The 26,617-nt window shown below is 33.2% G+C and overlaps 4 protein-coding genes across 4 annotated transcripts; all 4 read left to right on the forward strand.

The window, feature by feature from the left end:
• Positions 1-2,255: 2,255 nt before the first annotated feature.
• LOC106709825 (juvenile hormone esterase-like) lies at positions 2,256-4,611 on the forward strand. The gene is made up of 5 exons (XM_045678439.1): positions 2,256-2,282; positions 2,365-2,496; positions 2,938-3,902; positions 4,044-4,238; positions 4,434-4,611. Exons 1-5 carry the CDS (start codon positions 2,256-2,258, stop codon positions 4,609-4,611), a joined length of 1,497 nt encoding a protein of 498 aa, XP_045534395.1.
• Positions 4,612-5,715: 1,104 nt separating this feature from the next.
• LOC106709929 (esterase FE4-like) lies at positions 5,716-9,306 on the forward strand. The gene is made up of 4 exons (XM_014501853.2): positions 5,716-5,901; positions 6,847-6,978; positions 7,167-8,464; positions 9,111-9,306. Exons 1-4 carry the CDS (start codon positions 5,812-5,814, stop codon positions 9,277-9,279), a joined length of 1,689 nt encoding a protein of 562 aa, XP_014357339.2. The 5' UTR covers positions 5,716-5,811; the 3' UTR covers positions 9,280-9,306.
• A 151-nt stretch (positions 9,307-9,457) lies between these two features.
• On the forward strand, positions 9,458-12,625 carry LOC106709928 (esterase FE4-like). The gene is made up of 4 exons (XM_014501852.2): positions 9,458-9,621; positions 9,815-9,946; positions 10,067-11,367; positions 12,437-12,625. Exons 1-4 carry the CDS (start codon positions 9,514-9,516, stop codon positions 12,615-12,617), a joined length of 1,722 nt encoding a protein of 573 aa, XP_014357338.2. The 5' UTR covers positions 9,458-9,513; the 3' UTR covers positions 12,618-12,625.
• A 659-nt stretch (positions 12,626-13,284) lies between these two features.
• On the forward strand, positions 13,285-15,853 carry LOC106709846 (esterase B1). The gene is made up of 4 exons (XM_014501730.2): positions 13,285-13,520; positions 13,876-14,007; positions 14,229-15,529; positions 15,675-15,853. The coding sequence occupies exons 1-4, from the start codon at positions 13,416-13,418 to the stop codon at positions 15,844-15,846; spliced, it is 1,710 nt and encodes a 569-aa protein (XP_014357216.2). The 5' UTR covers positions 13,285-13,415; the 3' UTR covers positions 15,847-15,853.
• Positions 15,854-26,617: the final 10,764 nt, after the last annotated feature.

Here is a 26,617-nt window from a genome sequence, read left to right on the forward strand (position 1 = left end):
AATTATTATGTGTCACGAAAAATCTTTTCAACAAAAATTCCATGATATAAAACAGAACAGAAAATATTTACTAGTTCCTGAGTATATTCGTACAAAATGGCTTTGAGTCAATAGTTTTTACAATGAAACTTTTGTACAAATGTCCCCGATGTGACCATAACTAGTGAGATAATTATTCGTTTTTAATTTAAAGTTACGATATTAATATTATAAAATGATTTGATGATTTTTTTTTTTTTAGTTTTGTACATAAAATAAATTATTTGTGTTTTAAATATTGGTTTCATTTTACGTGCCTATTAACTTCGAACTTGTTCTATTTAGAATAGAAAGATTTACGTTTTGCGAAACTATGTAAATTTCAAGTGTAACTTTGGGTTCCCAATACCAAAATTCTTTTTCAAAAAACATATTCATCCGTAAGATTAATTTCGAAAACCAGATATTATAACAAATGTTTCTGTACAGGTATTAATATCAAGGCAATGTAAACATTCGGTATTATGCAAAACCTATACAATATCACAACATGTATAGATGATACAATAGAATAACATCGACGTGTCTTTATTTTGTTCTATCTGTGCCTTTCGAATTATTTGGGATCGACCTTCCTCGCCTTAATACTCCAGACAGCATAATTTTCAGTGGCCTGTTTGTTTAGGTTTTTTTTTTTTTTTTATTTATTAATATTTTTACATCTACAGACGCTTGGTCCGTACTCTTTCCTGCACAGGTTTTAGTTATCTTTTTTTTTTTTATTAATATCCCTGTGCTGCATTGTTTGTTCCTGCTTACTTATAAATACGTTTGTTTAGGTTAGGAGTTCCCAACTTTTCTTGGTAGGGACCACGATTTTATTATTCTTTACAGAGACTACTATGTCAAAAGTGAAAATCAAGCTGACTTAAATTGGTTTCAAATATATATAGTACGTTGCCTTGTGTACAAACAGCCTAACTACAATATAGCGTTCTTGAGTTTGCTTGTAAAGAGCTGACATATTGACCTAAACCTATCTCAGATTGAAAATATATAGAATAAAGTACATTAAGAATTTATAGTACCGATTTTAACGTAGGCAGATCGCGAAGCAACAATATTTTTGGGAAACCGAATGAGTCGGGTCGACCGGTAAAATACCACGACTACACAGAAGATAGACGACAGGCGTAAAGTTTCGTCTGATGAGCGTACGTGCCAGAGGCCTAATTTTAATCCAGGTTCCTTTCCCACTCTTCTTATAAGAAAATAAAAGGAAGGGAAAGTGGATTTGGCCGAGATAGGGAAATATCTTCGATTTCTCCTCTTCTTCACCCCTCGATTAATCTGCAATCAATGGGCAACGATTACTTCGCTATTTCGGCGAAGTCAGGTGGCCGCTTACTCATTTGCCACCTGACTTCGCCGATATAAAAATACTAATTAATTATTTACAAAAATAGCTCAAATACAAACAAATAATATTACCCATGTTGGAGAGTGGTCATCTTGGATTTACAATGAAATTGAATAAGAAATTTGCATCGTAAAATGGGTCTTATTTAGGTTACAAGATTTGTGTATATAAAATAACGAAGTCGATAAGCAAGCTAATGGGAATTTTATAATTTTATTAACGCCTGTCAGTGTTAAAGGACTCATATATAATTAGTGCCTTGTTATAAAACTGAGATGCGATCATTAGTCTCACTCATTGATTGTGTGGTTAGAGTTTCGTGTGAACGCGAAAAATTATGTTTTCACGTATTTGCAATTTGGTGTATTGTCGCGGAGGCATTAAGTATTTTTCCACGAATACAGAGCAATTGGTATATTAATATTTTTTTTTCACCATTTAACATCAAGTGGGATCATGTTCCAGCGCTAGTCCTTACATTATAAGAATACCTTTTAAATTGTTTAAACTTTCGCGAGACATAATAATAAATTAATTAAGAACGGCTTAACTCACGTCCGGTGACGGCACCAACTAGTTTCGGACCCGTCGGGGGTCCATCTTCAGGGCGAGTGTTTCGCACTGCAGTGCGTGAGAGACGCGACTATACGCGAATCATACGTGAGTTAAGGCGTTCTTAATTAATTTAGAATACCTTTTTAATATTTCCATTAAATTTTACTTTAACCAATCTATCACAAATCTCTGTCTAAAAATCTAACGGTAAAATTAACATCATCATAAATCAAGTAACACCTTAGTCTGTAATTAACATAGTACTGTCAAGTACTAAATACTTGTAAATTAGTCATAAAAAATGTTTGTTGATGATGGTTTCTTAACAGTATGTGTCGCTAGAATAGGATTAAATAGCTATAATAACTAAATATCGATAAAATTCACGGACACTTTTCATGTATTTACAGAAATATGTTGCACTACAATTAAGACAAGGCAAATTAAAGGGCTTAGAAAGAACTCTTCGAGATGGAACTTCGTTCTTTAGCTTTAAAGGGATACCTTATGCTAGACCCGCCGTCGGAAAACTGAGGTTTAAGGTCTCTTACCTAGTAAATCAATTACTAAAACTATTTAATATCAAAGGATTATGTACATATACAATTTTTTTATTACAAGGTGACAAACAAGCGGCCACCTGAAAAACCTTAAGTCGATGCAGGTGACGCACAGAAAGTAAATATTTCCCCTTCCTATGCATCTCCTCCTCCATCAAATCCACGTCCCCTTCCCATCTTTTCCTCATAAGAAAAGGGTGGGAAGGAAATGAATATTAAAATTAGGCCTCCGGCACCATTCTCATCAGGCGAAACACAGAATTTCTTCCACTTCAAGCCTGTCTTCTGTGTGGTAGTGGTATTTCACCGGGCAAGCTGACCCATTTTTCCAAAAGATGTTATGGCTAGCGTCTACCACAGTTAGAAATTATAACTATATATTAAAATTAATTTAGACATTAAAGGAAAATATGTTATTTTTAGGCACCCCTTCCCCCAGAAACGTGGCAAGGCACGCTTAATGCGTTCGAACACGGTCCAATTTGTCCTCAAGTAGAACTATACGGATGGCAATGTTCACCGAAAAACGAAGATTGCTTGTTCATAAATGTCTACACGAAAACTTTGGAAAGAAATGCAAAATTACCAGTTATGGTTTATATCCATGGAGGAGCATACTTTTACGGATCTGGTAATGATGACATTCATGGTCCGGAGTTTCTCTTACAACATGACGTGACACTGGTTACATTCAATTACAGGTTAGAAGCGCTAGGATTTTTGTGTTTAGATACTCCTGATATTCCTGGAAATGCTGGCATGAAAGATCAAGTGGCTGCTTTACGTTGGGTGCAGAACAACATTGAAAAATTCGGAGGCGACCGAAATAATGTGACTATATTTGGTGAAAGCGCCGGAGGAACATCGGTCACCTATCATTTGTTGTCCTCAATGACGAGTGGTTTGTTCCATAAAGCAATCGCACAAAGTGGAGTGTGCATAAGTGATTGGGCACAGAGTAAAGATGGTAAAGCAAGGGCAATAAGAGCAGCTAAAGCTCTAGGGATACACACTGACGATGTGAGAAAATTGACAGATCGATTTCAAAATGTTCCAGTAGACAATTTAGTCAAAATTACTTTTAAATCAATGACTGAAGATGAGAAATATCGTGGATTTCCGAGTCATTTCGTTCCAGTAGTTGAAAAAGAATTTGAAAATACAGACACCTTTCTTACTAAGGAACCTCTAGAATTATTACTATCTGGACAAATAGCAAAAGTACCGTTGTTAGCTGGGTACAATTCTGCTGAAGGTTTAATAGTAACAGATTACGAATTTCGAAGACTTAAGTTTATGAATGATAATCTTTCTTTTTATCTGCCACGAGAAATCGCTAACCATGTTTCAAAAGAAAAACTAATAGATTTCGGATACAGGATACAAACGTTTTATGCTGGAGATAGAGTAATGAGTGAAAGTAATATTGATGCAGTGATGAATTTACATTCAGATCTTTATTTCGTATACAATTATCACAGATTTATGCAATATTATTCTAATTATTCGGATTCTATATATTCTTACAGATTCGATTGTATAACAGATTTGAATATACATAAGAAATTCATAGGATTTAATAACTATAAAGGAGCTAGTCATATTGATGAGATATTTTATTTGTTCAACAACGAAATTAACAAGTGTCCCTATGAAGAACAGGAAAGATTGAGAGAAATCGTGTTCATGATTACAAAATTATGGACTGATTTTGCTAAAACTGGGTAAATGTTCTGTTAAATAGACATGTTTTTTTTTATTATAATTTAGATGCTAGATAGTCTTCGTAATTGTATTCACTTTCTCCTAATTAATTATAATTTCTCCGATCTTCCTCTAATCTTTCTCTGTCACTTTCCTACGATTGCAACCATTGTTTAAATAATTTGAATAAAAAATATATTTTATAAACATTACAGGAATCCAACACCAGATAACTGTCAAGACTTCACATGGCAGCCATATACACATATTGGTAAAGAATACCTTAGACTCAATGAAAATCCTTCAATGGATACTTTCGCAGATATGAAGCGAGTGAAGTTTTGGAACAGCTTGTACAAGGAAGCAGGTCTGCCGCATATAATGGACTGCTGATTCTTATTTTTTTTATTTTAAATGTATAATTCATATAGCAGCTTCGAACCTATTGCATCAAATGATATCATCTCTTTATATGGATATATACAAAGAAAATATATTTCATGTAGTTTTATAACAATTGTGGGAAAGCTTACTTAAACGATTATAAGTACTTTTTGTTAATAAGTAGCTCTGTGCTAAAATAATAATTAAAACCTCAAATCAAGATCACACGTTTTTTTTTTTTTTGATTTCTCATCGTTATTAATAATAAGTGATATAATTTGTGAAAAGTCACAAATTAAAAACTTTTGTGGTTTTACTACCAAAACCATGACTACATATTTGTAACTTTGAGATCTATAAAATATAATTATGTTATTGCAAATTATAATAAAGTAAAGACTAGCTGTCGACCGCGACACCGTCCGCGCGATTAAAAAAACTTAATTAGCAAATTTTCTTCCAGACTATGTTCTAAACTCATGCCGAATTTCATCAAAATCCGTTGATCCGTTGTAGATATACTGTCAAGCAAACATCCATCCATTCCATCCATCTAAAAATTCGCATTTATAATATTAGTATAATTTTATCGAAGTTTATTTTGCCGTAAATGATTTCACGCATGTAGAATAACACGATAAAAAATAAAATTTAATGAATGATAGTCATTAGTCATCGGTCCATGTGTTAATAAAAATCGTAACTGCATTTTTATGTCTTGCAATAAATACATTTTATTTGATGGTTAGTAATGTACTATTTTTTTTAATATTACAAGGTGTCAAACAAACAAGCCACCGCTTGAATTCACCGAAATAACGAAGTAAGTCTTTTAATATTCACAATGTTTCCAATTAAATAACCGCGAAATAAATACTGCTTGTCAAAGATTTTCCCGCCAAATGACGCAATGTTTCTGACAGATACTACTAAAGTAAATTGTCTATGGTCTATTCTCAAAGTAATATTAATTTAATTTAACTAAAATAATTATCATACAAATCACTAACCATTATTTTAATTTCCTGTTTTGGATTTATAGATTCATTTTTTTTTTCATAAATAAATGGAATATATTTTTTAATCTATATTTTACTGAGACGTCGAATGGAAACGACGTTGGTTCTGCATTTTCAATACTCTCATACACAATCACATACGTTTCGTGATTGGACATACGTTACATTCAATTCGTTTTATTTTTAAATAATGGTTTATGTTGTTTTGGCAAAGTTTTTGTTTATACTCATAATGGTACATTATTGTGAGTGCGACACGCAACCAAATATGAGTGATAATGTGAGTTGACGGTTTTTATTTAATTTTAATAATTAATATTTTACACAAATACAATTATGACCTTGACTGCTGAGTAGAAAAGACAATGACCTTACAACCTGTATAACTTAATGATAAAACGTTTTGTTTATATTTATATTTTTGATTGCAATAAAGTGTTCAAAATAAGTATTTTATAAACTTAGGAATTATTATTTTTTAAATTTTTATTTTCTCCTTAAATAAAATAAAATAAAAAAACATAAATGTATACTGACCTATGTGTCATTTAAGATTCCAAAAAGTTTGTAATTGGTTGGTAGTACAGGGTTCCATCAGTAAAAAGATCTCTGATTTAATCAAGTTGGTGGCCAACATGGAATAAATCGTCTAAGTGGTTATTATTAATTATATAACCGCAGAATTCCACAGCTGTGTCATATGTATTAATTCATTTTGTAGTCTCTCTTTTGTCAGAGATTGAAAGGAATGGTAATTTGTATGGTAAACAACGGTTACGAAGAAAGTTATTAAGAAAATTTATGAAAACTGGAATTTAACTATGCACCGATAATAATTTTACAGTAGCTACTTTTTTAATTATATAGTCATTACGCTGCATTAAGTTTTCCTCTTTCTTGTATCTCGCTAATTTTAATAGAGAATTTTGATTCAAATAATATACGAAGATGAATAAGATGACGAAGTATGATAGTTTGTCACTTAGATTCAATAAAAGAAATAACGGGGGGTCAATCAGATGCACCGTAAGCCATGACATTCAATACTTCTAGACCCGGATATGAACTATTTGTAGCTGCACAAACAATCGACTTGGTGTTTGAGTCTATCATAGTCATTCCAATCGCATAGTCGACAACATTGTTGATAATAGTACCTGTAGGATCATTCAATACAATATACCTTGATGTCTCAGTTAATGTATTATCATTGATTTCTTTGTAGACGAATCCTATAGTCGCAGTGAAAACAGGAAAATTAAGAGGAACAATTGCTACTCTAATCGATGGATCTACATATTACAGCTTTAAAGGTATTCCATATGCCAAAGCACCTACTAGAGAGCGAAGGTTTCAGGTAAGTGTTTAAACATTTGATACTAAGTAAATGGATGTAGAAAAGATCTTTTCTATTAGAATTCTATCTAGTTTGTTTATCGGATCAACTAAATGTTCAAAGTACAACACTACGTGATTGTAACTGTCAACATTCGTAATCATCACAGTTTCTTCAATTAATTAGGTAATTCTAATCATTTGTTTCAGGCTCCACTTCCACCAAAACCTTGGGATGGAATACGTGACGCAATCGATCACGGTCCAGTTTGTCCACAATATGATAACCCTGACCTCATAGAGGGCAGCGAGGATTGTTTATTCGTCAATGTTTACACCAAGAGTATTGACCCAAAAGCTAATATCCCAGTTATGGTTTACATTCACGGTGGTAGCTACAGTTCTGGTTCGGGCAATAACGATACTTATAATCCAGATTTTTTGATACAACATAATGTAATCTTAGTGACTATAAACTACCGACTTGAGTTGTTAGGATTTTTATGTCTCGATACTCCTGAGGTTCCAGGGAATGCCGGAATGAAAGATCAAGTTTTCGCTTTACGCTGGGTAAAGGAAAACATAGTCCAGTTTGGGGGTAATCCAAATAGTGTCACCATCTTTGGTGAAAGTTCTGGTGCGAGTTCTGTTACTTACCATATGTTATCTCCCATGTCTAAAGGATTATTTCACAGAGTAATCGCTCAAAGCGGTACCGCTATACACGATTGGACAATAGGTAGAGATTCCAAAGAAAGAGCATTCAAAGCCGGGAAAGTTTTGGGAAAAAACACAAGAAACACTAAAGAATTGTTAGACTTCTTTCGTAGCCTAAATCCAACACAACTTACTAATCTAACCGAAAGAACATTATCGTACGATGAGAGATATAGAGGTCTGCTAGAAACGTTTGTTCCAGTCATTGAAACTAAATTTAAAGGTGTAGAAGCATTTTTAGATAAAAGTCCCATTGAAATGCTTGCAAAAGGAAAGGTGCGATCAAAAGTACCACTAATGATCGGTTACAATTCCGCAGAAGGTTTAATAATTGTTGACGATCGGGTAAATAATATTGAGATTTATAACCAAAACCCCTCCTTCTTCGTTCCAAAAGAAATAGAAGAAATGGTATCTGAAGAATCATTAAAAGAATTTGGAAAAAGAGCAAAAAGTTTCTATTTTGGACTTAATAACATAACAAAAGATGAACCACAAACAATTGAAATGATTAATAGCGACATATTCTTCATTTATAATACCCATAGGTTTGCTCATCTCTATACTTCCACTAATCAACCTTTATACATGTACAGATTCAATTACGATACAGAGCTTAACATCATAAAAATATTTTCAAAATATAACTTTTTAAAAGGCGCCTGTCATGCTGATGATCTATTCTACATATTCTATAATTCGTTTAATAAAAAAGCTTACGAGCAACAAGAGAGGCTAAGAAAAATAGTTTTTGACATCACCTCACTATGGGCTAATTTCGCTAAAACTGGGTGAGTTACCTTTAGAATTAAATGTTCGTTGCTACATATTACGTTTAGTTACTTCAGCGTCAGTACCTTCATAATATTATACCTTAACCTTTTCAAATTAAAAAATGCACACTAATTTTTAAGATTTTTCGATTGAAATTTTCCACATTTCTTAAAATAATACAGTTAAAACTAAATATGTATTATTTTTAAATGTTTTGTATCACTGCAATTTCTTATCTTTACTTGTTCTTTGTTTTCTCTTATCTAACATTTTAAACCTATTTAGGACAACGATCTAATAAACATCGTTGATACACCGGGCATTGTCGTTAAGTTTATGTTCCTAGATATTTTTAAAATTAAAACAAGTAATATATCAAGATGTGTAAAAGCTAGAGAAAAGAATGTGCCGATGTAAAAATTCTTGCAGAACACATTTTTGGGCCATATCAATGATTTTTGGGGCAAGATTTCATATAAAATTTGTAACCTTAAATTTGTATATTCGCTGTGATAAAAAAAAATAATTTGTATCTAATGCAGACATATCAGCTTGACAGAATTTTTAAAAATTGCCATAAGATTCGTATTATTTTTTGGAGTAACATATTTTTATATGTCGGAATATTACAACTAACTATAACATTATGATGTATCTTTCCAGCAATCCGACACCTGATAACACTTGGCGGCCATTTACGCCGGAGGGTAAAGAATATTTGAAGTTAGAAGAAAACAAAAGAATGGGGACGTTCGCAGAAAAGGACCGGGTCAAATTTTGGAATCAGATCTACAAAGAGGCCAATCTTCCCTACATTATTAATATTGATTAAATTAAAAACACATGAAAAAATATCGCGTTTTATTATACACACACCTTTTTGATATGATAAATGCAGGTAAAGACCTGATAGTAACTTTAACAAATGATGTATATATTTACAATCAAAATGGTAGACTGGCAACCCTATGTATTAGAACGTATTAATGATTCATATAATAGCAAATATAAAACTATAGGAAACATGAACCTTCACGCATTGCATTGCGGCTGAGACCGCAGAAGAATGATGACGTGCCATTCAATAAGGATAATGGAGTCACATGCGATTCTTGTCTTATATTTATGTGTATTATCAGTGACGTGTTTAGCCCAGCAAAACAATACTAATGAAGTAAGTCGAATTTTATTTGATACAACTAAAAATTAACCCTACAAAACTCACCTAAAATTAATATTCCTTTCGTCTAAATACACAGATTACAACTTTTTAACGGCAATGTTTCGTTGTTGTACACTGATGTTATGTACACTCATACATTTAAAAGTCCTACTTGTCTTAAGTACCACATTTATTTATTTTTCAGAGGAATCCAATTGTGACTGTAAGAGAGGGTAAGTTAAGAGGAATTGCGGCTACTCTTTTGGACGGTACACCATATTATAGTTTCAAAGGAGTGCCCTATGCTTTGGCGCCATTCGGGGAATTACGGTTTCAGGTGATTTACATTAATATTTTTTAATAGAACCAATTTTATCATTTTCTTTTTGACTTTATGTTAAGATTCTGCATCGTACCTTTTTATATTCTAGTTTATGAAATTGTTATGCAATTTTAGGCACCATTGCCGCCAAGAAAATGGGAAGGTATCCGCGATGCGATCGATCATGGTCCTGTTTGCACTCAATACGACCTTTCAATATCGCAAATAGTGGAAGGTAGTGAAGACTGTTTATTTGTCAACATCTACACGAAATCACTACGAGCGGATGCAAAAATTCCAGTAATGATTTTCATTCACGGCGGCAGTTACAGTTTCAATTCCGGCAATTCTCAAACTTTTAGCCCTGATTTGTTTCTAAGGCACAATGTAATATTAGTGACGATGAATTATCGCTTAGAATTATTAGGGTATTTGGCTTTGGATACTCCCGAAGTTCCAGGTAATGCTGGCATGAAAGATCAAGTAGCCGCATTACGTTGGGTTAAAGACAATATTGCGCATTTTGGAGGCGATCCTAATAGCATAACTCTTTTCGGAGAGAGTTCTGGTGGAAGTTCAGTTACTTCACATCTTCTTTCACCAATGTCCAAAGGTTTATTTAACCGAGCGATTGTAGAGAGTGGCACTTGCCTTCAAGATTGGGCAAACGACAGGAATGCCAAAGAAAGAGCATTTAGAGCAGGAAAACTTTTAGGAAAAGAAACCAATGATACGAACGAACTATTACAATTCTTGCGTGGTCTTAAACCAACGCTACTTACAAACCTTGCTCAGAAGACTATGACAACAGAGGAGACTTGGAGAGGATTACCAGATTACTTCGTACCAGTAGTTGAAAAGAAATTCAAAGGTATTACAGCTTTTATTGATGAAGAACCTGTGAATATTCTAGCTAATGGTAAAGTGAACAAAGTTCCTCTCATGATCGGTTACAATTCAGCCGAGGGTTTGACACTGATTACTTTCCTGTTACCAAAACTTGGCTTTTATAATGAGAATCCATCGTATCACGTACAAAGAGAAATCGCGGAAAAGTTATCACAGGAGAAACTAAGAGAATTTGGAGAGAGAATCAAACGAATATACTTGGGTAATAAGAATTTAACAAAAGACGATCCACAAGCTATCGAGCGTCTTGGAAGCGATATTCATTTCTTTTACAACACGCACCGCTTTGCTCATTTGTACAGTGCCGCAGTCAAACCTGTTTTCATGTACAGATTTAATTATGACACAGACTTAAATATATTAAAAAAAATCACCGGATATGCAGAATTAGAAGGTGCAAGTCATGGTGATGAACTTTTCTATTTATTCTACAACTTTTTGAACAAGAAACCGTATGACGAACAAGAAAAACTAAGACAATTAGCTCTTAAAATGACAACCTTATGGACTAATTTTGCTAAAACCGGGTAAGTAAACATAATTAGTACATAATCAAATATATTACACTAAAATTATAGCTTATAACAATTTCACATGCAATGTAATGGCAAAATAAATCATCTCATTAGTTAGTTTATACAAATATCCTCTCTTCGGGCTCCATTTATTAATTACCGTGACATTTTATTTACTTGAAAATTAATTGATATCACATTAACTAGAACAATTAATTTGGAATTATTTAGAAAACCCTAATAATATGGAAAACTGATAATAAAGTATCAAAATGGGTTTTAAATTAGGTTAATGAAAAACAAATCGTTAAAAATTAATGTTTTGTCAAATTTATTATATGTAGGTATTGGTATACCATTTGAAAGTTCCTGGTCGTGACTGACCATTTCGTATAATTAAATTTTCTTGGGTAGATAAAATTTTAGTAGAATGTTTTCTTTTTCCTCTTCAACTTATGGAACAAGTACGTATGAAATCTCCATAAAGTTGTTTATAAATTGAGTCTTAACAATTATTGAGACGATTTTCCTCATCACGAAGTGGCAACAGGAAAACGAGTGAAAAGCCGTGAGTCTTGTATCGTCTGGTAATTTTTTGAGTCATGCGTTAAATTGAGTCATATTAAAGTGTTGTTACGAATATTCTTTGTCCTAGTAATGAGATAAGGACACTAATAAGGTTTGTTATTGTACAATTATTTAGAATGTATGAGTAGTATGAGCAATATATTCTTGTGTAAGTGCTTATTTTTTACCAGCTAGACGTAGGGTCGTGTATTCTATTTCCACTAACGCAAAAAGTCCCGAGTATCGCGACTAATGGAAGTAGACATTTCAGGAAAATGAACTTAGCGATATGTAGCATAAATATATCTGATTATAGTAACTTACTAGTAATTATGTATTTGTATTAGAATACGTAATATAATAATTTTTCGGGCTTTTAACAACAAAAAAATTCTCTGCCTGAGACCACAGAACTACATTCTGTTCGGTTCTGGTACACCTTTCTCGCTTCTTTTACATTCATATATCTGTTACCTTAATCTGTATGGTTTCCAATTGTATCTTTTTTTTTTAGGAATCCTACGCCGGATGATAGTCTAGATGCAAAATGGCTACCCTACACAAGACGTGGTAAAGAATTCTTTAAGATCGAAGATATAATGTCTATGGGAAACTATGCCAACGGAGAGAGGATGAACTTCTGGAACGAATTGTACAAGGAAGCCGGTGTTCCGTACATCAATGACAGTTGTTAATCGATCTTACAAACAAATCATGTAATTTCAAATAAACATTTACATTACATTTAGTTTGTGAAATCCTATGTTTTTCAGTAATACTTCCCACTCAGTAAATATTACATTCCAAGACATGATTGATAAACAATTGTCACAGTTCTATTAATAGCGGCAATGAATTATAGAATTGCATATGTAACGTGAAAATAGAATGGTAATCTAACAAAGATACACGACAGAGCTACATTTAAATTTATTATTTTTACATTATTAAAAGTGGCAACGTTTTCATACGGAAATCACTAAGTGTTTTCACATAGTGTAGCTGTTGAGTTTATTAAAAACAAATGTAAACTAAAATCTTACCAGTTTAAAATAATCGAGATTATATTATTTTGTATTTATTGGAATAGTAGCTGTCGCCCGCGACTCCGTCCGCGCGGAATTAAAACAAAAACATAATAAGTACATCTATGTCAAATTTCACCGAGATCCGTTGAGCCGTTCTGGATATATCTTCAAACAAACATCCATCCAAACATTGGCATTTATAATATTAGTAAGATAAGAAAACCGAAAAAAAAGAAAATTTATTCAGTAATTTTATTAATACATATATACAAAGTTTGATTTTAATTTAATTGCCAACCCTAGCCAATGACAGTGTTTTGCGCGTCGTTTTATGGCATTACGAATATAAACTGTTTCAGTGTGCTATTGGACTCAGAGACGCACTGTCTCGTGCGGCGTAAACAAGTTTTTTTTTAAATTTGTTTTTCTGTTATCATATTTGTTTTTTCAATTTAAATTTCAAACATGATATCATTCACAATGGTGAGTTACAAGACCATTGTTGTTGTTGTTGTATGTTTGTTTTCAGAATGTTGTTCGAGTAGAAAATTTAAAACACATGATAATCAAGTAAGTTGAAATCCATTCTTAACAAAATATTAAATTTTTATAAAATAAATTAATAAAATAAGAATGAATAAGATTATTTTACGCAAATTTATGGATTTTTGAAACACGATAATAAGATGTTCTTTGGAAATTGATTTCACAGACCTATGCAGAAATTGGAAATAAGTTATTCTACTTTAGAAACTTTAGAAGATGACTTTCGAAACATCATATCTTAATGCTAAGACTAAGTAGTACCAGAACTCTCTGTGCATAATTCCAAGCCTCAATAGACTATAGGACCAGTACTTCGGGGGCATAGAGATATAACTCTATCGGTTTCATCTTTTATAGACATATATTTAAATTTTTCCAGGACAGCCCTATTGTACATGTACAAGAAGGTTCACTGAAAGGTGCGGTGGCTACTGCGCTAGATGGGTCTGCATACTACAGCTTTAAGGGTATCCCATATGCACAAGCACCGACAGGTGATGCCAGGTTCCAGGTAAACTTTTAAAATAATAATCCTATACAAATGACAATGCCTAGTCGTTTTTCGACCTTTAAAGCCATATTAGAAGATTTCCTCGTATTACATCATAGTATCTATTTATTAGTTCAGACTATTTTAATAACAGTTTTAATGCTTCCATAACAATTTGTGAATTATACCTGTATTAGTTTGTTTGTATTAGTTTCTTTAATTTCATTCACGTTATTTTCCAGGCACCGCTACCACCAAAATATTGGAAAGGTGTTCGAGATGCAACACAACACGGCCCAATTTGCACCCAGTACGATCTATCCATTAACCAACTCATAGTCGGCAGCGAAGAATGTCTCTTCGTCAATGTTTACACCAAGTCTTTAAACCCGAAATCCAAAATACCAGTCATGGTTTTCATACATGGTGGAAGTTATAGCTATAATTCAGGCAATTCAGAAACTTTCAGTCCTGACTTGTTAATACGTCACGATGTAATTTTAGCTACTATTAACTACCGCTTGGAACTTCTCGGTTTCCTATGCTTAGACTCACCAGACGTACCAGGAAATGGGGGAATGAAAGATCAAGCTGCTGCCTTAAGATGGATTAAGAACAATATTGCTAAATTTGGTGGAGATCCTGATAATATTACAATATTCGGAGAAAGTTCAGGCTCAAGTTCGGTCACCTCACATATGCTATCACCAATATCTAAAGGTCTCTTCAACAAGGTTATAGCACAGAGCGGCACCATCATACACGATTGGGCTATAGACAGGAATGCAAAAGAACGGGCTTTCCGAGCTGGAAAACTTTTAGGCATCGATACTAATAACTCTTACGAATTATTGGCATATTTACGTGGATTAAATGCCACTCTTCTTACGAACCTTGCACAAAAAACTATGACATTCGATGAAACATATAGAGGGTTACCTGATTATTTCATACCTGTAATTGAAAAGAAGTTTAAAGGCGTTAAAGCTTTTATGAACGAAGAGCCACTACAAACTCTATTAGACGGTGAAGCTGCTGAAGTACCATTAATGATTGGATATAACTCCGCAGAGGATTTAGTCCTCATAAATTATTTAGCTGACAAATTAGACGTATACAACAGGGACCCATCTTATTTTATAACAAAAGAACTAGCGAGTAATGTAAATGAAGCAAAACTCAAAGAATACGGGGATAGATTGAGACAATTTTATGTAAATGGAAGAAATTTGACGAGAAGTGATGCGGAAATCATTGAAAATATCGGTAGTGATATTCATTTCTTTTACAATACACATCGATTTGCTAATCTATACAGCGAGTATGGACAGCCAGTCTACATGTACAGATTCAACTATGACACTGACCTTAATATCATCAAGAATTTCACTGGATATAACCATCTAAAGGGTGCGAGTCACGCCGACGAACTTTTCTATATGTTCTATAACTTTTTGAACAAAAAACCATATGATGAACAAGCTAGATTACGCGAATTGGCACTTAAAGTTACTACACTATGGACTAATTTTGCTAAATTTGGGTAAGAAACAATATTTTTTAAAATTTCTGGGTTTATTCAAATTACAATATCTTTCAACCTCATACCAAACTTAGTAAAACCCTTTTATTAAATGTGTAAAGACTAAAATAACATTTAAATAAACAATAATTTAACTTTTTCACAGCAATCCCACGCCTGACCACAGTTTAGGCATCAAATGGCAACCATACACCGCACATGGTAAAGAATATCTGAAGATAGAAGAAAATATGGCAATGGGTCAATATGCAGACAAAGAACGAATGAAGTTCTGGGACAATTTGTACAAGGAAACTGGCCTACCTCATATTGGCTAATAATTAACAAAAATGTAAAGACAATTCAAAATATAAGTGAAGAGGTTTTTATTTTATAGCGCTTAGAAATTAAGTCATAGGTATCATTATTATATTAGATTTCCACGGTTAAATTACATGCACAGAAACCTAATATTATCTTTTTTTTACCACAACTGATTGTACTGTAAAACTAGACAGTGAAATCATATGGTTAAAATCACAAAAACAAGAAACAATTAAAAACTATCTTTTATTAACTTACTTCTTACAAATCCAATAATTCCTATTCATGATTCTAAAAAGGATCTCTATGTTACTGATAATTTCAGTTGCTCAAAAATACACCTTGTGGTACCTGAAAATAGGTAACATAAAATAAATACTGTTTCAAAAATTGTGGACTGATTTATATGAAACACATTTTGTTATTTACAAAAAGTCATTATTATTTTAATTTCAAAATAGTTAGGTATTGATATGTTACATCTTTAATCTGTATTGTCATACTGATTAATTTTACTTCTATTTAAATACTATGCTATCTGCCCATGTAAACATTGACATAATATATTTCCAAAGTATACTATAATAGATCTAATAAATAATTAATAAAGGAAACGTCTCGAGGTGTTTTCAATGAAGTGGGACATCTTAGAAGTGTTTATATATTGTTTTTTACCTTCCTGTCTAAGCTTTACACTGAACATGAAATCTCACAATCCGTACTAGATTTTAATACACAGATGAAACATATATATTACCTTTTTCAATTAGCACTTCTGCAAATTTATTTTTGGTTTATGTACCATTTTAATGTTTCTTGTTTACCATAGTTATAATTAAGCTTGTCTCTTTTAAATTGATTGACAGTTCATTGACAGTACTTGACAGATAATATATAGAGTATAGACATAGCATATTTCAAGTCTATGACACGGTAATAATAATACCGTGAGTGAGAGAGATACAGTTATACCCAATTCCTGTGACGTGACAAAGACAGGGATAACTATCTTCTGTCCCTTTCTGCGTACCAGGCTTTGGAGTTTGTTTGGAACAAAGGTTGTCCCCAACAAGCAACCTAGGTTGTCCCTAACAAAGTTTGACATTCGTGCTATTTTTCGAAAGTTGAGAGTACTTAGTCGCTGTAATTGTGTAAAAATATTTTGATATTTCAGTTTTAGTTAGGTAAAGTTTATAAAACATGGTATACTGCTGTATTGTTGGATGTAAAAGCCGTAGTGAGCGAAAAGAGGAAAACATAACCTTTCACTCGTAAGTACTGTAACTACGCAACTATTCAAATGTATTCATACAAAATAAGGAAGAAAATACAAAATAGTTGTTCTTTACAGTCTTTGTAATAACTAATATGTTAAAATACGTGTAAAATCAGCTAAAATAAAATCGTATTTTTCGAACATTATGCGCCCAAACGCAGATGTCATTTGTGTCAAATAATATACTGTAGATCTGGGAAACAAGCGGCCATATTAAACTTCTTTTCAAATTGGTTGGTTATTACCCGTAAAAATAATACCACCATCTTGTTGTAAAAATTACCCTGAATTTAGGGGAAATAAATTATAGTATGTATAATGTATATAAATGAAACAATTCACATTTTTATACTATTTTCAACAGATTTCAAAAGGAGTTTTTAATACTAGTATTGCTGCTGTGTTTTTAAATATTTGATACTTTCTTATCCCGTTGATTTTAAAGAGTATGCTTTTTAATTTGTCCCATGTAAATTTTTATTTCTTAGAAATTACAATCAAAATAGTTAAATATTAAGTAGTTTTACATGTAGTGTTCACTGTAATGATTTACAGAGTAATTTAAAATTATATGATTATAATATTGGTATGTTTTTTGTAGCTTTTTATGAAGACTTAGGGCTTCGTGCATATCGAAGAAAAACAGGACATCGTTTGAATGCTCGTCTAATGGACCTAAGACTGAAGAGATGCCGCGCTTTGTTGAAGCGGTAAGCGGGAAAAAAATATCGGGAAATTCTTTTTTTGGAGTCACTCAGACATCCTTGATTAAGGCAGCCGCCGATATTGACATGGACCTCGTTCGTGCTGTGATAGACGACTGGCCGAGCAGATTGAAGGCCTGTATTCAAAATCACGGAGGTCATTTTGAATAAACTTTAGTGTCATAAGAATCTATGTTTTGTTAAGTTCATTTTGGTATATAAATGGTCACATAATGAATAAACTTGTTTCAATTATTTTATATTAAACATACTAAGTACATACATATTGACTAAGTATTACTAAAAAAATCTGTTTACGTAATCTTAGTCACATAAACAAAAATTACGCATTGTTTTTTATATTTATTACGTTTATTAATTACAATGTAATTGGGAATATATAAATTGGTATATATTAAATTATATCGTAATTATTCATTTTCGGGACAAAACAAATAACTGGTAACCCCAATCCTTTCACTTATATATAGGTATAGTCTATAGTACTCTCTATCTGTCCCTTACGGGTGAACGCGCGTGCCATATCTATATAATTCTTCATCTGAGGCATATTTAGACCGGCGAAGTATTTTTTTTTTTTTGACGCGGGGAACGCATTTACGCACTTCGGTTTCGTGTGGGACTCCCGGCCTTATAAGGCCGGACTACCCACTAAACCCCGCGGTGTTCTCCTTCGCCTGACCGGGCCGTGGCATCTATGTTAGTCTATCCACGACCCGGCTAGGGGAGCCCCTTGGTAGGGGCTCGACACGTGTGGGGAGGGGCCGGATGTAACGCCCCCTCCCATCACTCTATATGATGCCCTCCCTCGGAACACACGAGAGAGGGCATCCGCCACATTACCGGCGAAGTATTCAGACCTGGTGGGCATGAGTCAAACTAAATTGTGACAGCTCACTAGCGCCATCGTCGTACTGAAGCTGCCTTGTCATCTTATTCTTTTTTTCTTTACAAAAGGAAATCCAAGAGGAATTTAATTTCAAAAGGTTCAGTGGTTTTGGCGTGAAAGCGCGACAGACACACTGGCAGAGTTACTTTCACGGTTATAATATTAGTGAAGATTAGTGAAGAATAGTAAGGATACATGGATTACTCTTAAATTAATTTATTTATACAATACTTTTGTATTTATTAATGATAAATGATATTTTTAAGTGTCATTTATTCTGTCCCTGTTGCGGAGACGCCTACAAATATTTGTCGTAACTTATAGCGTAAATATAAAGGGTCGTTATTCTTACACTAAGATACCGCCAATATTGTTTAGTAGGAATACAAAGTACGCGCCTCGGGCGAAAACGTCACGCGACGCAATAACGGCCCAAACAAACATTTTGCGAGGCGGCAGATAAACTTAGGATTGGGATTTTTGCTTTGTTGTAAGGATGTCATATGCGAAACACTTGGTTATTAATTATTTTTAGTTACATTTTTAAACGTGTCATTGTAACTTGAATTACAAAAATATTATACCATTATCTCGTACGCGCCCCTTAATATATATTATAACTAAGTGCTTGTAATTTTTTATTTTTCATAAACATTGCCCCATGTTGCTTCACGTCTTCATCAGCTTGCCTCTTTAATCTTACTAATATTATAAATGCGAATGTTTAGATGGATGGATGGATGTTTGTTTGAAAGTATCTCCGGAACGGCAGAACGGATCATGATGAAATTTGGCACAGATGTAGAATATAGTCTGGAAGAACACATATGCTACTTATTATGTTTTTTTAATGCCGCGCGGACGGAGTCGCGGGCGACAGCTAGTAGGACACATAAAAAATCATGTCAGATTTAATCATACTGTTTGCAAGTTAAAATGTAATGTTTTGGATGTCTATGCGCGGGCGTCGATGATCACCTTGGTGTTCCCGTCCTTCGTTTGCCCCCTTCTCTTATTAAAAAAAATAAACAAATATTTTTACTACGTGTAGAGTAGAGTAGAGATGTTGATAGATTTTGTTTGTTAGATTGTATTTAGAAAATAGGACAATACATTCGAGTTGACGGCAATAACCAAATGAAAATGTTTTCATTTTATTTGCATCACTAATTCGCTTTTGGAAAATCACTCTGCGCTTTTGTACGTGCATCATGTTTGAACTAGCTCTGCTCGCTTGTTAATGAATATTTCAAAGCCTAAATGAAAATAAACGTTTGCGGTTCTTGTTTTGTTTGTATCGTTTTAATACTAAATGCGATTCGCGACAACGAATTGTTTTTTTAACAGATTTTAAATTTAATAACGATTAAACATGAGATGGATGAGGGACTATTGGGATTTTGGTAAATAAATCGTATATATAAGCAGAGTGTTACTTAAATCCAATTGCAATCACTGATCTTATACTCTAGATATAGTTTAGCAGTAGAAGTTAAAAGTAAATAGTTCATGTAATTATTCTAATCCCAAAAGGCAAACGCTGCTTTTTATAAAGCTATTTTTGATGGAAAATTCATTTAAGTATCATAATTCTTACTAATGTTATAAATACGAATGCTTAGATGGATGTATGGATGTTTATATGAAGGTATCTCCGGAACGGTTCTTGATGAATTTTGGTACACATGTAGAAGAACACATGTGCTACTCATAAAGTTATTTTTCAATTCCGCGCGGAAGGAGTCTCGGACGACAACTAGTTTATCATAAATAAACCGTTTTGTTGATGTTGTTTCCATTCTATTGACATGTAAATGAGTCAATTGAACATAATGCAGCTTTGTTTTAATTAATTAAAACTCCATAATACATTGTAGGTCACAAATATAAAAAAATAATAATAATAAGCTTTAACACATTTAAGACGAGTATGTTTATTTCATTATGCGTCTATCGAAAGTCTGTTGGATATAAAATACAGATGAGAATAGAAAACAATCCGGTACAGTCGCGCTTATAAATGACTAGATCTACCACGTTAGCGTAGCCAAGAATTCATTATGAATCCTTCAATTAAGACTGCAATAAGTTCCATTCTTCACACTTAATAAATTGTTTACTATTAATTGCTATCATTTGTTTCTTAGTCTTTCATTGGTTGCATTATGATTTATTTTATGTACCTATTCGTATGTCTATTGTAACTTCATTTATTTCTGACTAACTAGCCACTATTTGATTTGAAGAGGCATTTACAGTTTCATCTGGCTTGAGGTGGTGGAGCGCGGATGGCGCTTAGCCTAAACTTCGTTTATGAGTAACTAAGCTCGACGGCTCCTTCATGAGTCTCGGCTTGGGCTGTAACTTCAATATTTTAACAGGATAAGGGAGGCTTTTGTAGAGTGAGGTTTCTCGAAGTATGTTAAGGGCATTGTTCATCAGTTTTTTTTTTTAATAAAATCGTTCGATAGTTTTTGAGTTCAGAAATAAAAAGTAAAATTTTTCACTCTTAGTTTTTTATACGTTAATTGAATATTATAACATTAACACTTCATTAATTTTGAACCACAGCCGTGAATCCATTGTTTGTACAACCAACATTTAATAAGGTAATTTTATTAAGCAATCAATTTGGAGCGACAATTGGGAACGAATGGTCCCTACCTGATTTTATACAGCGCAGGCAACTGTTTGTCTTTGTCGAAACGTTATTTACCTTCGCTTCCCGGCCGCGTTATTGGAAATTATAATGTAATAACGCGTAGGTCATTCGAATCTCTTTGTAGATGAAATTTTATTGTAATATTCATTAGTTACGAAGCAACTGACATTTTTGATGGGCGTAGTTCAACACAGAATACCATAAAGTGTTGGCTCTTGAACTACGACAACTTTTAATTGATTTAACATCCGCAATTAATGTACGGTCGGTGACACACGACACACACGACATGGTAGCCAAAGGTTAAGGCTACAGACATTCGATCACGTGGTTGTGTGTTCGAATCAAGCCGATCGACTGTCATGAACCTAGCACAAGACTAGAGCTTATTTTTATTAAATTTAAAACAATATGCTAATATTTAAATGAACGTGAAACTGATCCGATCATGTTGTAAACATTTTATCTTTCAGCAGCGCAGCTGTAACGATGCGATGCGTATCTCGCTGTTGTGAATAAAAAGTTTGATGAAAGACCATTACGGTGGTACTAAAATGGCATATAAAATTATACGTAATGGAAGAAAATGTTACATTTATTAAATTTATTTTCAATAATAGAGAGCTCAGAAACTTAATGACTAAGATTTTTTATGTTAACAAGATCGTTTATTATTAAGTCCAAATGGTTTGTCAGTTACTTTTATATACGAGTATATATACTACTTAACAGTTGCCCGCGACTTTATCCGCGCGATAGTAAAAACAAACTGGTAAAATATAGCCTATGTCACCCGGGGATAGTGTGGCTTTCCAACAGTGAAATAATTTTTCAAATCATTTCAGTAGTTTCGGAAGCAAAAAGAAACAATCAAATATCTCGTGTTATTAAATGGAGATATTTTCGTATGTCTTTACTATCTTTACCGAATGGAAATAGTAAATAAGATTTAAAGAGTAGTAAAAAAAGAGCAAAAGAGGGAACATAAGGCTTGCTGTTATAGGTTCTGTTATTTTCGAGGCTATATTATTTTTCTGATATTGTTCGGAGAAGCGGGAAGGCTTTGAAGTGTCGTATTAGATGATTTATTTGCAGCTAAATTGGTTGAACGGTGCAAAAGTAAAGGGAAATCTTTTATAAAACCTAAGGTATATTGTATCGAAATTGATTTTTTTTATTAAAAATTTTCGAGTAGTCACAATTAATTTTATATCACAGTATCGGTATAATTCTTTTATAAGGAACATTATTATAACATATGGTACCAGCAGAACAAGGTAGTCCACATTGCTCTAAGTATTGTAAACCTTAAGTGACGTTAGGCCGGCCATGTTGCTCGCAAAAAAGACGGCCGGAATGGCGGTCACGAACAAGTTGACGCAGTGTGGACAGGCCTCCGGTAAAAAGGTTGCGGGAGTCCTGGATTCGGGTAGCACAGGACGAACTAAAAAGAAGAAGAAACGAATAAGCGGCCACCTGGTGTCGCTGAAATAATAAAGTGACGACCAATAGACATCCGCAGACTCTACTATCATTAATCAACTATAAATTATTTATCTACGGATGCAGAAGACCAAATACCTCTGCGTGTAAATTTCAAATCTTCCTAATATAATAATTGCAAAAGTTTAAATAAATGGATGGATGTTTGTTCAGTACGTATCGACGTACGATATGGCTGAAATTTGGCATAGATGTAGAACATATTCTTGAAGAAAACATAGGCTACTTATTAAGTTTTTTTTTAATTTCCCCGCGGACGGAGTCTCGGGCAAAAGCTCTATATGATAAAGCCTGATACTTACGTCACAAATTCTAATAAGATGTAACGTATTTTTCCGCAGAATACTGATACTCCTTCTATAATGGCAGTGTTATGTTGTTTTTATAGTCGTTTCGCTCTGATAACAGCTGTAAGGATTTACAAGTCTTAGTTTTGTGATTTATTCGCAGCTGAACGGGTTGGAAGGCTTTAGAAAATATAGAAAAAGTTAGAACATTATCAAAATTTGGCAAATATAAGAATAAGAAATTATGCATTTTTTTCATTGTAGATAATTTGGTAAATTAAAATTTGTATTAAAATTAACTAATGGTTTACTGTTATTTAACAAATAGCTGCAGGCAACATATTTAATTGTAACTGTTTTTATTAATTTTTTTAGAAACAGCAATGCAAGAAGATTGTTTACTTTGATCTAGACCTTTCTAGAATAGTAATTTAAACAAACATCGCAAGTAATATTTCATTTTTTTCTTTATATAAATAAATTAGTACTTCATGTTCAAATATAAAATATAATATATCAACATAGTCTTACATATTCTAGATTACTTGCAACGTGATCCGATGCTATAAATTCTTTGGAATCCTTGGCGTAGACAGAGCACGTAAAATGCTCGGCAGCTCCAACTTTTAAAGAACTCGTTCGACCTTTTCATAGTAACGTACATATTTTCTACAGACAGTCGATACGGTGATTTTATTTTGTTCATTCTTGTATATACATTATACCTTTTATAGCTCGTAGTCTTTTGGTCTTTGGCATTGGAGAAGAAGAATATGAAAATAGGTATTTGCAATTATGAATCTTTGTACATTGTTGATTTAGATTTTTCCTGTATAAATTATTAACAAAATTATAAGAAGAAATGAACCTCGTCGATTGTGCCCTCATAAAAAATTGTGACATGTATTTTCCTGAAACTAAAACATATTATAAGGTGCTAAAAACCAAAGCAAAGTTAATCTGAAATTTCTATAAACATACCCTAGTTTTCCAAGGTTTTTTCAGAATATATTGTAGCAGTTCCCGATGGAAAAATTTTATCATTTCCTCTACAAACAAGTTTTAATGAGACAGAGCTTATGAACGCAGCGATGCATCATTCAACCTCGGCGTGACAAAACAACTTCGCAGCTGTTAGGAAGAATAAACTACTGCATAAGGCCCTTCGTACACAAGGCAAAGTACGAAAGATTTACGTTTCGTCGCGAGAATAGTGTTGCGCGCTCCGTACACACAACGTTGATTTTTCAACGCGCGTCGTCTATCCGATATGTACATGGCTACTACATATCAACTGTAAAGACTTGAACCGCCAACTTGATAAACGCAGCAACTGTTCTCACGAAGATCTTGTCAAACAGGTTGCGCGCGACTGGCGATGACAGATCGGAATGTTGGCAACGCATGCTGTGTACGAACTTCTAGACATTGTATTGCGTAATTCGCTTAGTAACTGTGCTCGCCGGGTTTCGAACATTAACGTTGCCTTGTGTACTAAGGTCCTTTGTGCCTAAGACGACAATAGGAAAAATGATAAAGGAAAAAATTAAAATCAAAGAATGAATAAAATGCGTATTTTCTGCAATCGAATATAGGAGCGATCTGTAAATCGAATGAATTACTTTATGGCATACATTTGTTCATACGAGTATAATTATTTTTTTTAAACTATTATTATTTTTGATGATCTTCCGTATTTAGTTTATCTTATAGTAAGTTATCTTGGTACTTTTCCATTGGCCATTGTTTTTCCAAATAGTCGTGGTTTTATAGTCGTTATTTTCATCTTCTTCAAAAGTAACATGTTCAACTATTAAACTAAATTGTTTCATAAAATGTACGTCAGTCTTTATTAGTTGTCTATTTCATGAATGAGCCTTAACTAGTTACTTACAAAAAAAAAAATTGCCACAAGACATCGCAACGTGGTCGATTGCTTAGAAAACTTAAACCGCTTCCTTCGGATGCTTCTATAAATGTTTAAGTGCAGACGTATTTGAGCGCTATTTTATTTTAGTTTCGAATTCTTCCTTCTATTTCTACAAATGTTAGTTCAGAAGAAAAATATCTTATTTCTTATATTAACAGTTCCGGGAAATTATTGATACGAAACACCTTATTCTTAAGCATAATCATATTGCTTCATACCTGACACTTCTGTTACTTACTACCGCGCCGTCGTTAGTTTACATTTTGTGTGAGAAATCTACATCATTAAGCTACTATCAGTGCAGCAATAACATGCTTAGGTTACTTCTGTTTTTTTTTCAGTATAGATTAGGCCGAGTTCACATTAGGTCGAACTGCCAGTTTTACCGCAGACAGCTTAACGGGTCTAGCGGGTGTCAATACGTAATAACGGCCGATTCGATCACCTCGTTGCTGAACGTCCGATAAATGTGTTGCCGACTGTTTTATCAGGTCACCATAATGTGGACAACGCTATTGAAATACACGTACTAATATGCATACGATATCTCTGTCGTTCCTATAAAACTGTTGGCCCGATCTAATGTAAACTCCTTATGTGATGTGAATTTTTAAAATAACTCATTTGTCGAAAAATCCACATTATCCCAAAGTTACCTCTACACAGTTCAAAGACTGAAATAATTCAAATATCGGACCGTTGAGAATTGAACGGATAAATTCCAACTCGGGCTGCTTATTAGAAATCTTTTCAGTTTCTTGCGGATTTTTTTTCCTTTGAAATATTCATAAAGCTGTTAAAAGTATTTGGCAGAGAGTTCTATTTAATTCAGATCAAAAGGCAGGATTTCAATTTCATTATCGCATATAAAAGTATTTACCTGAAGAAATCAGTTATACTTGAGTTGAGAGTATAGTTTTAAATTTACAACAGGCTAGTGCTAAAAGGTTAGGTTAGGCTATACATTTCGACTACGAAATTCATAATGATTTCTGTATTAGGTTAGTGTTTATTATTTTTGATAATTTAAGCTTTCTCAATCAAGTAAAAAGTTTTATCTTGATATATATCCGAGTTTGCGGCTAAGGCATGAAATTTATTCGACTGCGGCGCCCTAACGTGGCATATTTTAACGCGACCATTTTAATAAGTAAATTTGAACCTTCCTTGAATTCATAAATGTTTGCAGTGAGATAAACGAAAACTTTTCTACTTTCGTATAAGAACTTTGGCAATTATATGTCGATAAAAATATGACTTATATTCATATACATCACGTTAACTTTTAAGCTTTTCTTCGCTTCGTAAATTGTTTTTTTCCCGGAAAACTTATTTTTCCCTAACTTATTTTTACAAAATTGCATTTCCCATAGTTTGTTCACTTTTACGTCGCATTTCGGAAAGAAAAGTATTCGTTGTTATTTTTGTTGAACACTGCAATGAACTGGATAATTATCATGCGACAAATTAAGTCATAATTCTAGCATATGTACCTAACCCAACATAGTCACAT

Source organism: Papilio machaon, chromosome 6 (assembly GCF_912999745.1).
Source record: "Papilio machaon chromosome 6, ilPapMach1.1, whole genome shotgun sequence".
In the NCBI taxonomy this organism is placed as follows: Eukaryota; Metazoa; Arthropoda; class Insecta; order Lepidoptera; family Papilionidae; genus Papilio; species Papilio machaon.

What these genes read in the sequence shown, in the direction of transcription:
- LOC106709846 (XM_014501730.2), top strand. Translation starts at nt 13,416, where the DNA reads ATGATATCATTCACAATGGTGAGTTACAAGACCATTGTTGTTGTTGTT. An exon ending in CAGGTGATGCCAGGTTCCAG is followed by an intron (nt 14,008 to 14,228) that starts GTAAACTTTTAA and finishes GTTATTTTCCAG; the next exon opens with GCACCGCTACCACCAAAATA. An exon ending in ACTAATTTTGCTAAATTTGG is followed by an intron (nt 15,530 to 15,674) that starts GTAAGAAACAAT and finishes ACTTTTTCACAG; the next exon opens with CAATCCCACGCCTGACCACA.
- LOC106709928 (XM_014501852.2), top strand. Translation starts at nt 9,514, where the DNA reads ATGATGACGTGCCATTCAATAAGGATAATGGAGTCACATGCGATTCTT. An exon ending in AGCAAAACAATACTAATGAA is followed by an intron (nt 9,622 to 9,814) that starts GTAAGTCGAATT and finishes TTTATTTTTCAG; the next exon opens with AGGAATCCAATTGTGACTGT. An exon ending in ACTAATTTTGCTAAAACCGG is followed by an intron (nt 11,368 to 12,436) that starts GTAAGTAAACAT and finishes TTTTTTTTTTAG; the next exon opens with GAATCCTACGCCGGATGATA.
- LOC106709929 (XM_014501853.2), top strand. Translation starts at nt 5,812, where the DNA reads ATGGTTTATGTTGTTTTGGCAAAGTTTTTGTTTATACTCATAATGGTA. An exon ending in AACCAAATATGAGTGATAAT is followed by an intron (nt 5,902 to 6,846) that starts GTGAGTTGACGG and finishes ATTTCTTTGTAG; the next exon opens with ACGAATCCTATAGTCGCAGT. An exon ending in GCTAATTTCGCTAAAACTGG is followed by an intron (nt 8,465 to 9,110) that starts GTGAGTTACCTT and finishes GTATCTTTCCAG; the next exon opens with CAATCCGACACCTGATAACA.
- LOC106709825 (XM_045678439.1), top strand. Translation starts at nt 2,256, where the DNA reads ATGTTTGTTGATGATGGTTTCTTAACA. An exon ending in TTGATGATGGTTTCTTAACA is followed by an intron (nt 2,283 to 2,364) that starts GTATGTGTCGCT and finishes ATGTATTTACAG; the next exon opens with AAATATGTTGCACTACAATT. An exon ending in ACTGATTTTGCTAAAACTGG is followed by an intron (nt 4,239 to 4,433) that starts GTAAATGTTCTG and finishes TAAACATTACAG; the next exon opens with GAATCCAACACCAGATAACT.